Genomic DNA, 9,857 nt, shown 5'->3' with positions numbered 1-9,857 from the left:
AAAAAACATTAAACTTTGAACTTTTATTAACAAAATAAATAAGGATATGTTTTACTCGCGTTTAACACAAATAAATAGCCTATGGATTTCCCCTCAGGGTACCTTAAAACGTTCGTAGTTTGTGGTTTATTATCTTATTAATTAAAACACATCAGCCATAAAAAATAGTACAATGGCAAATTCATATATTAAACATCTACCTTGCATTGACAAAATGAATAAGATGGATATAGCCGTTGTAACCCAAATAAATAAGGTATTTTCCCTTATTTAAAACGAATGCTTAGTTTGTGGTTCATTGTTGCTGGGTTTTCATTAAAAAAAATAACAAAGACACTCACTTATAGGCTATTAAACGAATAAATGAAAGTTTTATTAACAAAAGTTGCGCTTTGGATCCGCCATCATATAGTGACAGTCTTCTCGCATCACTCTCCTCACGTGACCCCCCCTTCTCAGCCCCCCCAGCTCAAAATACGTTCCCGCGGCTATGTGCCTATTCTGTCTGAGGGCCGTATATTTATCACAGGTACAGCCTCGGCTATGTGCCTATTCTGTCTGAGGGCCGTATATTTACCACAGGTACAGCCTGCTCTGAGCATCGTTATGCACATGCTGCGCACAGACCACGCAAATAAAACGCGTGACGTTTAAAGCATGCGTGCAGCACGTGCATAACAGTCCTGAGCGAAAGCTGTACCGGTGGTCAATAAGAATAAAGCCCTGTTCTAAGTGGACGTCGGGAACGGGATATTGTTAGACCGCCCGCTCCCGTTCAAATTACACCAGAGTTACCGACCGCTACCGCGTTTTATTCGGGAATTTAATCCCGCTGCGCAAAAAATCCGGTCGGGTCACGCGGGAATGCAGACCTCTATAGCAGGGTATGGTTCCTCAATAGGCGGCCCGCGGGCCACATCAGGCCCGTGAGTGAAAAAAGTTTGGCCGGCGCTAATTTCAAATAATGCGGCATGAAAATTCAAACATTAACTTACATCGTGTCTACACCGGACGCGAGCGGCGCGGCGCGGAGCGACGCAATAAAATTCAAGAACCTGTAATCAGTGACGCTGTCTTGGATGCGGCGCGACACGACAAATCCCGACAATTTTTTCTCCTTTATACCAAGGGGCCAGATTACTAATCCACATCCACACACCTTTTACACCGTCTTACTCAATTTCCTTTTTATTGAAGGAAATTAAAGTATAATTAATGTCATTTGTTTTTAAAAGATTTTATTAAGTATAAAACTTGTGCAGTTATGCTAATTCAGAAGGAAAACTTTGTTGTCAGTGGACAGAAATATTCCCCTGACTAGCCAATGTAAACATTTCAATTGCATTGTCTGTAAATTTGCAACAAACAAATATACAGAGGTCCTTTTTTATCAGTAGCCTACAGAACATTCTTAAAACAACCTAAAAGGACAGTTAAAAATGGCTTAATTAAAAAATTAAAAAAGTTATTCCAAATGGTACCAATTATTATATTAAATAACATATAAATATATCTTAGTGTCGCGATTAAACTTCAAAAGACTGTGATTTCACTGAATAAACTTGAGCGCTGCAGGTCAGCTTTGTGTACTGAGTGGAGGAGTTCACCTCGGAGATTCAAACAAAGGAGGGTGGGATTCATTTCTAGGGTCAAGGGCCAAGAAGACATCACAGAAAAGACAATAACCAGAACACAGTGAGATTTCTCAGACAGGGACAGGCAAGATATGCTTTAATTACTTTCCTTTATTTAAACTTAAGAAAAACAGAAAGAAAAGAAATACGTGCTTAATCACTACAGTGCATGAACAACATGGGAAAACAAACACTCAAACTGTCTTCCCTTATCAAAATTCCTGTAAGCTTCTTTTCAAGGCTTCTTCCATCTCTGCAAAATGAGAATGCAAAAATTTGTAAAAAAAAATATTTTACAAAAAGGTTACTTTTTTTTTTTTAAACAAACCTCATTTATAATAAATGGAAAGATCAAACAAAAACAAACTGTTGTATGATTTGTGGGTCTTTCAGCCAGTGATTACTCAAACTAATGTGATGCTGCAGTGACAACATTCAACATCTGTGCGGTTACACCCAAACCGTAAAACAAAACCCAGCCAAAACACTGCACCATACATGTGCTCATGAAACCTGCCTAAAATCCCATCTATTACAAGAAATATCACACTGAGCCAAAGCTCCATAAAATGAAACATACCCACAATGATAATTCTGTTCATGCATGTAAAGCTGGCAAAATAAACATTGGATTAATGAATGAACAGCATACTCTCTCAATGTGCTCTGACATACTATAAAAACACATTTCAGACTCTACACTGCTCAGAAATATAAGATTGTTAGTAGCAGCGTTACATAAATATGTCAAGATTAACTTATTACCAATATCCAGCTCTTTTGATTTCTTGACCTCCTCTGCACTCAAAGCCAAAGCCAGTTTCATGTCCTGATCAAATGCACCTAAGGAGAAATATAAACTGGCAATTAAAGGTGCTGTATGTAGGATTGACACCGAGTGGTTGAACTAGGTATTGCAGTCCAAATAAAAAATATTGGAGAGGGTTTTTTTCACCCAGCCCCTCCTCCTCAGACTTGACGCACACGCAGGTTGCCAGATTGACGACACCAACAGAAACGAGCGCACTTTACGATGAATGAAATTAAACACGCTGTGTTTTCCGCCAACTGGCAACCCAGGGTCTCGAAATACAATTGGGTAAACTGGCAGTTGAATATGGATATTTTTCTTACAAAAACGCATCGATTCGCTACAGGAGGCCTTTGTTTGTCCAACTGGCAACCCGGGGTGCCGAAATACAATTGGGTAAATTGGCAGTGGGCGGGTTTCACAAACCAAAACAGAGACCGACATTCCGGCCCGGAACGCACATTTTCAAAGGAGAATAACTGACTGTAACATTGTTTTTCAGATAAACAAGTATGCTAACTTAGCATGCTTCTTAAATATCTGCAAACATATTATGGTATTTTTATGCTTTAGTAGAGTCAAAAACGTACATACAGCACCTTTAAATGTTACGTTTCCATGTACTTCGTTGATTTGCTGATATTTAGTTGAATCATCACAGTACTAAATTGAAACATAAAATTGCAAATCTAAACTGACTAAAGTTCCACTTCTAGACAAAATAAATAAAAAACTGTGGAAAGTGAAAACCTACCATCATCATCTTTTTTAACATCAAGAATACTTGAGGTAATGGCATTCTTTACGTCTTGAAACTCCGCTGAAAAAAAAAAATGTAATTAAATTTTTGTATATTCATATTATATACGAGAATAATTGTGATATATATATATATATATATATATAAAATGATACTTATGGGAATTATAAAACTCATTAAAATCATGAGAAACATGATATTATGCAGACTGGTAGAGTACATGTTCGTTTATTGATCTATAATTCAGCTGGAGTCATCATTAAGAGGGAAAACAAGCCTGTAACTCGATATCCATCCAGATACTAAATGGAAACCTCACCATTACTCTGAGGGAAGATCTCCTTGGCATTTATTATGCTGGTGGTGGCGGCCGGTTTCTCATCTGCGCTGTTGGGTCGGGAAGAAGCGCAAGGTTCTGACTGGCAGTGATGCTTGTGGTAGTGTGAATGGAAACTGGGTATATCTTTGTGGCTCTGTGAGCAAACAGTGCACAGAACATCAAAACCTTTCTCATTGCCCTGGGTCTTGTGTGTCAGGAGGATGTGCGTCTTCATCTCGGCGTAGGTGGGCGTGTTTTTGTCGCACTGGCGACAGCAGTAACAGCATTTATTTTCGGTGGCCAACTGTTTCATGCACTTTGTGAATATAGGTTTCCTTTCCTCCCTGGATTTCTCAGAGCCCATGCAAGGACAAAGTTGCTCAGGGCTTGTACTTGCTATCGGACTCTCAACGGTGTTTTCCGTGACTGCTTGGGAAACATTCGGAGCCGCTTGCAAGCAGTAGTAATCTTGGCTGTGCAGACTGTTGTAGTGCTCCAGAAACTCTGCCTCGGTGTCGTACAGCATGCTATCGCACAGCCCACAGAAGTAGCGCAGGACTATGTCGCCACCATGCTCATTGGCGCAATGCCGCCGCAGGGTGGAGTCCTTGAAAAACTTCTGCGGACAGTGGCCACAGGCGAACCTCTGGAAACTGTGGCTGCTCAAATCGCTGCAGTGTTTCCGCACCGCCGCCTCCGAGTCGAAGAGGTCTTCACACATCCGACAAAGCCAAGACTCGGCTTTGGGAGGCGGGACACAAGAGGAACTGTCCGGCCTGGTCAATTCGGTTTCCGCACTGGTGGATGGTTTGGGGGACATACTGGACAAGACGCAGTGGTCTGCTGTGTCTTCTCTTTCCTGGTAGTAGCTGTGCCCTCTGTGGCTTACACCAACATGGGCCATCATGTCTTCCATCCTCGGCATCTCCACCTTGCACTGTCTGCAGTGGAAAAGGAAGTTGGACAAATGAGCACCACCGTGGAACCGGCTCATGTGCAAGCGCGTTATGGACAATTCGCCCATTAGCTTGCCACAGACCGCACATTTGTGAAAGATCTGATTGGCAGCTTGGAGGTGCTTCCTTGCTTGATCCTCCTCTGTGAAGCGTAGGCCGCACTCACAGAACCAGGCGAGCTGTGACCATTTTCTTGATTCGACTTGGGAATCTAAGCTGGCCAGTGTTTTTCGCTTAGCTGAAGGCCGGTCTGAAACGCTCCCACATGCCGTGGCCTTCTGAGCGCTTTGGATTTCACAGTAGTTGCTGTAGTACAGAAGGGCCCTGTCCATGCTGCTCACCCTCTTCACCTCATGTTTCAGGAGCTCTTTGTGCTCCTCCATCTGACCCAAGCTAAAAAAAGGTTTGGGGCATGAGGAGCAACGACCCATGACTGCCATCGTCCTCATGATGTCAGCCATGCTTTGATCAGCAGTGACAATAGCACAGCCATTATTGCAGTGCACACTAGGAAACAAAACAAAAGCATAGAATATTTAGTGCACAATAAAAAAAAAGACCTCAATAGCTACGTGTTCGTCCACATATTTTTATGCACATTTTTGAATATCGCATAAAAAAGCACTGGATGTAAATGTCAAGATGTGTGTAAAATCTTAAAATACGCATTAAAAACCTATGCACTAACTGAGATGGATAATTTTTTTTTATTCAGTGAGAAAACATGCGCATAAACTATGATGAAACACATTTACTGAAGAAGTTCCTCGATGCTCAAACAAACTCATGCGACTTTGCCTCAACAGATCATGTGATTGGATAAAAGGACGAATCAGCGGACCGATCTCATTGCACACAATCTCAAACGTTACCTTAGCGAAAGTCCGTCATCAAAATGAACATCATCCAGCTCCAAATGCAAGAAGACATGACACAGTTTATTGCTTTTAGTGCGAGTAATTTATGATGTATGAAAAAAGAGCCACATGCTTCCCCAGTTGCAGTAACTTTCATTTTTATTATTAAAACTCAAGTTTCCCAGAAAGTGACGATTTTGTTCTCTAGAACACATGGGATGGAAATGGTGCTTTATTCGCAAAGATTTTATACGATATTCTAATTTTCCTCAAGTTAAATTCGCAGCTTTGGATGGAAACATAGCTACTGTTGCATATTAAAGGAACTATATGGACGGAAGTGAACACGGTGTACGAAATACTAAGAAATTGCATTGTGGGATATTCTTCACAGTCGGTTCTGTTGTATAGAGCTTATTTTGGAATAGAATAGGTCATCCTGGAAACATGCATAAAAATGTGCATACTGGGCACAGTACGCTTACTACTGAAATAGCAAGAGAAGGGCCAGTGTTGCCACCTTGTGCAACAACTGATTCGTGCAAAACAAATATAGTGCACATGTGTGACCTACGTGTGTACAAAATACGTGGGTTACAAAAACCAGCCCGTGCACGTACTAGCGTGCTCTGATGATGGAATTTGCGTCACCTCACGTATGCGTAAAAACCAAAGTATATTTTGGGCTTTAAAGAAAGTGGGTCGCCTCCACATGGTGGCTGCCATGTTGACATCACATGACCAGCACATATTCTCAATGCATCTCATTAACTCAGACAATATAGGGCTATTCCCACTTCAAATCTGTTAAACCAGGGCTGTTCTTTTGGGGGGTTTGTTATGCAAGAAAAACACAGACAATAACCAAGACAGACATTATTTCTTCAATAAAACAAGAGCATTAATATTAATATGGTTACAGAATTATTATCAGATATATATGCCATCTATCTTGGAAACCATCTACTTAAAGGTGGGGTAAGCGATTTTTCAAAAACGCTTTAGAAAACTGATTCGGGCCAAATAGCAAAACAAACTTGTAGCCAATCAGCAGAAAGGGGCGTGTCTACTCATGATGTGGAGGAGAGAGATAAGGCAAGAAGTAGGACCTGTGTAAATATCGGATCAGCTTTCCAGTGCTGGAGAGAACTCAAGGAGCGGAAGGCCTGCGATCGGACGCCGAGGTTTGTTTCTTCTTGATAGGGGAGTAACACCGTGTCTGCGCCGCAACAGAAAGTCTGTCTAGTACACTGGACGCGACAAAGCGACTGTTGAAAATCATTTGAAATTTGTGTCAATATGTCATGAATAGAACACAGCAGCAGTTTTCTGTCGGGGATTTGTCGTGTCGTGCCGCATCCAGTGTAGACCATATAGATATGTATATACTGTATATCTATGATGTAGACAGCATCACTGATTAGGAGTTCTATAGTATTTTGTCGCGCTGCGCAGCTCGCGTCTGGTGTAGACACGGTGTAACATTGGTTTTGCTTTGTTTCACAGAACTAATCGTTGCCTGGGTTGCGTACGTATGTGTGGGGCGGAGCTATCAAAATAGGGGCGAGACCCTTTTGGGGTAGGGGCGTGTTTGTTTTGGTGATTTCAAACGTCAACATTGGCTACCAGAAATCACTTACCCCACCTTTAAATTTTCTAAATGTTTTGTTGTTTTCCACTTATTTAACGGCAACTACAGACTTTATATTATTAACATCAGTTTCTTATTTTTGTTGTTCTGTCAGTCAAATGAAAAATTAAACCTGGGTCATTCTAAACCCTGGGTTATCCATTTGCTGAAGACTTTTCGGATCTTAAAATAAACTAAGCAATTCAAAGAGGGTCTTCGCACCATTGGTACTCAGGCCCTAAAATCGAGTGCACCTTTAACACGCATACACATGCATCATGTCAGATGGACTGAGAAAAATAAAACTTGAATCAGAGAAACACCAATATAAACTTACTTGAAGTGTGCTCTTGCCTCCATATGCGAGGTGAGCACTGTAGAGCAGGCTGTGCATTTGACGGTGAAGTCAACGTCCTTACAAAGAGCGATTAAACGGTTCTTTGCGTACCGTGGAACTGGTATAGGCACGCTTAATGGTTTTATCTCTGAAATTCAAAACATTGCATTAGTAAAATGGTAAAGAAAAGGAAACAAAACAGGAATCGTTCAGAGATACAGGATGATCAGCCAGTCCTAACAATACCACAAAACAGCTGGAAACAATGAGTCTGGTGAATGTGCGATTCGGATTTGATTGCTGAAGACCACGCACCACAGAGAGTGACGGACTGAGTGAAGTGTTTTTTTGCAGATATGTGCTCAAGGCATTCGTCCTTGATGTTGAAGAGGAGGTAACAGGCAGGACATGCAAAGCATACAATCAGCTGATAGCTCTGGGAACGGCTGTGACCATCAGTGTCAGGGAAAGACACCTACAGATGACATCAAGCACAAGAGACAAAAGCATGGCTTACATGCCACTTCTTTTTTATATCATTTCTATTATAAGACAATGACGTAAAAACTTAGATTTTCCTATAGATCTCTTAAGATAAAGTGTTCCATCTTAGTTCTGGTCTTAAAGGAATAACTCACCCAAAAATGAAACCTTACTCATCCTCAGGCCACCCATGATGGGAGATTTGGAGAAATGTATTAATACATCACTCCAGTCAATCAGTTAATGTCTTGTGAAGTAAAACGCTGTGTTTTTAAGAAAAAAACATTAAAGCGTTTTAACTTTAAACCATCAATTCTGGCCAAAATATCAGTCTATAACCCTTAATAATACTTTCTCCAGTGAAAAAGTCCATCCCCTGTTGTTGTCTCGCATCAAAATCCACCCACATGTTTGTTAGGGGTGAAGCACCAAAGGTGCTTAGGCATCCGTTAGGTCGTTTCTTCTTCCGCTCTGGAAGTCTATGGTTGCCCATAGAACCGCTTGTGGGAAAGTTATGAAATTTGGCACACAGAGGACATTTTCAATATTAACCATAGCAAAATCAACAGGTCCAATTTGCACTCATATTTCTGCTAATAACATTTGAACTGTAAGGTCTAGAAGTAAAATTGTGACCCTCTCTGTGAAATCCAGGCTAAAGTCTCAAAATCTATATGAGATAACAAGCATCAAAGTTTGATTTCAACCATTAATTTCACTATGATTTCAAGTCTTTGACATGGTTTTACTTAGTTAGTAATAAAGATATCAATGTTACATTTTCACAGAATGTTCTTTACCTCATGAAGGATGATTTTACATAGAAAACAGTAAATCACCAAAAAATGACTTTAGCTGGGTTTTCACAGACAGGGTCACAATTATTTTTTCCTCTGATTCCACACCAAAATGTACATTTCTACAGGTCAAGATTTTTAGCAATTTTGAATTTTGTGAAAAATCTACTTTTTTTAACTCGTCCTAGACGGTTTGTCTGACTTTCACCAAAATTGGCTCAGATCATCTTCAGACAATGCTGGCAAAAAGTAATCAAAAGATTTCCAATAGACCAAACCGTTCTTGTAAAGCAAGTTAACAAATTTGAAGTTTGTGCAAAAATGGACCTGAGGCTATATCTCCGCTACACTTTAGCAGATTCTGACCAAATTTGGCATGTATTATAACATGCACGACCTGAGGGCACATGAGTAGTTTTCGGCACAGCTCGACCTACTGGACAAAAGATATTTTAAAAAAATGAAATTTCTGCTAATAACTTCTGACCAGTGTGGCCAAGAATCAGAAGATTGGTCTTGTTAGATTTGGAACAACATACCGAATCTAACATTACCTAATTTTCATTTGTCTGTCTTTTTGGGCATTGGGCATTTTGAGTTTAGTAGTAAAATGCTGTATCAACAAATCTTTAACAGGGTTCTCCAACATTACTCCTGCAGAGCTACTATACTGCAGAGTTCAGCTTCAACTCTAATCAAACACACCTGAACCAGCTAATCAAGGTGTTCACGGCTACTAAATTACAGATAGGTGTGTTGAAGCAGAGTTGGAACTTAATGCTGGGTACACACTAATGCCCGGTTCAGACTACACGATTTTAGCCCGATTTTGCCGCGATTTGCTTGACGTAGGGTGTCGTGGGGATTCGTAAACGACAATGGGCGTCGGGACGCAAGATTCCATCGTTTCAGCTCGTGTAGTGTGTCATAGTGGACGACAACCGATTCCACGTCTGCGATGCTTCACGGCAGAAAAATACATTTTTATTTCCGTCGTCCGCGACGAGTTCTGTCACATTGGTGATGTTGACCAATAGCAGCACAGAAGCTCTTTCATACACAGGTTTCAAACATGGCGAAACGAAAGAGAGATGATGGTGCTGCTAGGTGGAATTATGAGATGGAGGAAAGGTTCGTGGAGCTGTGGCAACAGTACTCCTGCCTGTATGATGTGTCATCGAGGGACTACCACGACAGAACAAAGAAAGAAAAATGCTGGCGAACTATAGCGGAAGCACTTCAGCAATGTTTACACTCTTGTTTTCAGAAGTCA

The 9,857-nt window shown here is 40.9% G+C and overlaps 1 protein-coding gene across 1 annotated transcript in view; it reads right to left on the bottom strand.

Annotated features, from left to right (window-relative positions):
- Positions 1–1,750: 1,750 nt before the first annotated feature.
- The window catches only part of LOC107712349 (E3 SUMO-protein ligase ZNF451-like), a 15,374-nt gene continuing 7,267 nt past the window's right edge, over positions 1,751–9,857 (bottom strand). The window contains exons 8-13 of the mRNA XM_016517574.1: positions 7,620–7,779; positions 7,305–7,452; positions 3,525–4,987; positions 3,200–3,265; positions 2,400–2,477; positions 1,751–1,887 (exon numbers count right to left, since the gene is read on the bottom strand). Of these exons, the coding sequence (XP_016373060.1) occupies positions 1,847–1,887; positions 2,400–2,477; positions 3,200–3,265; positions 3,525–4,987; positions 7,305–7,452; positions 7,620–7,779 (1,956 nt within the window). The 3' untranslated portion in view covers positions 1,751–1,846. The remainder of the gene's footprint in view (positions 1,888–2,399; positions 2,478–3,199; positions 3,266–3,524; positions 4,988–7,304; positions 7,453–7,619; positions 7,780–9,857) is intronic.

Source organism: Sinocyclocheilus rhinocerous, unplaced genomic scaffold (assembly GCF_001515625.1).
Source record: "Sinocyclocheilus rhinocerous isolate Xijiao unplaced genomic scaffold, SAMN03320098_v1.1 scaffold358, whole genome shotgun sequence".
Classification (NCBI taxonomy): domain Eukaryota; kingdom Metazoa; phylum Chordata; class Actinopteri; order Cypriniformes; family Cyprinidae; genus Sinocyclocheilus; species Sinocyclocheilus rhinocerous.
This window is presented reverse-complemented; position numbering and strand designations above follow the sequence as displayed.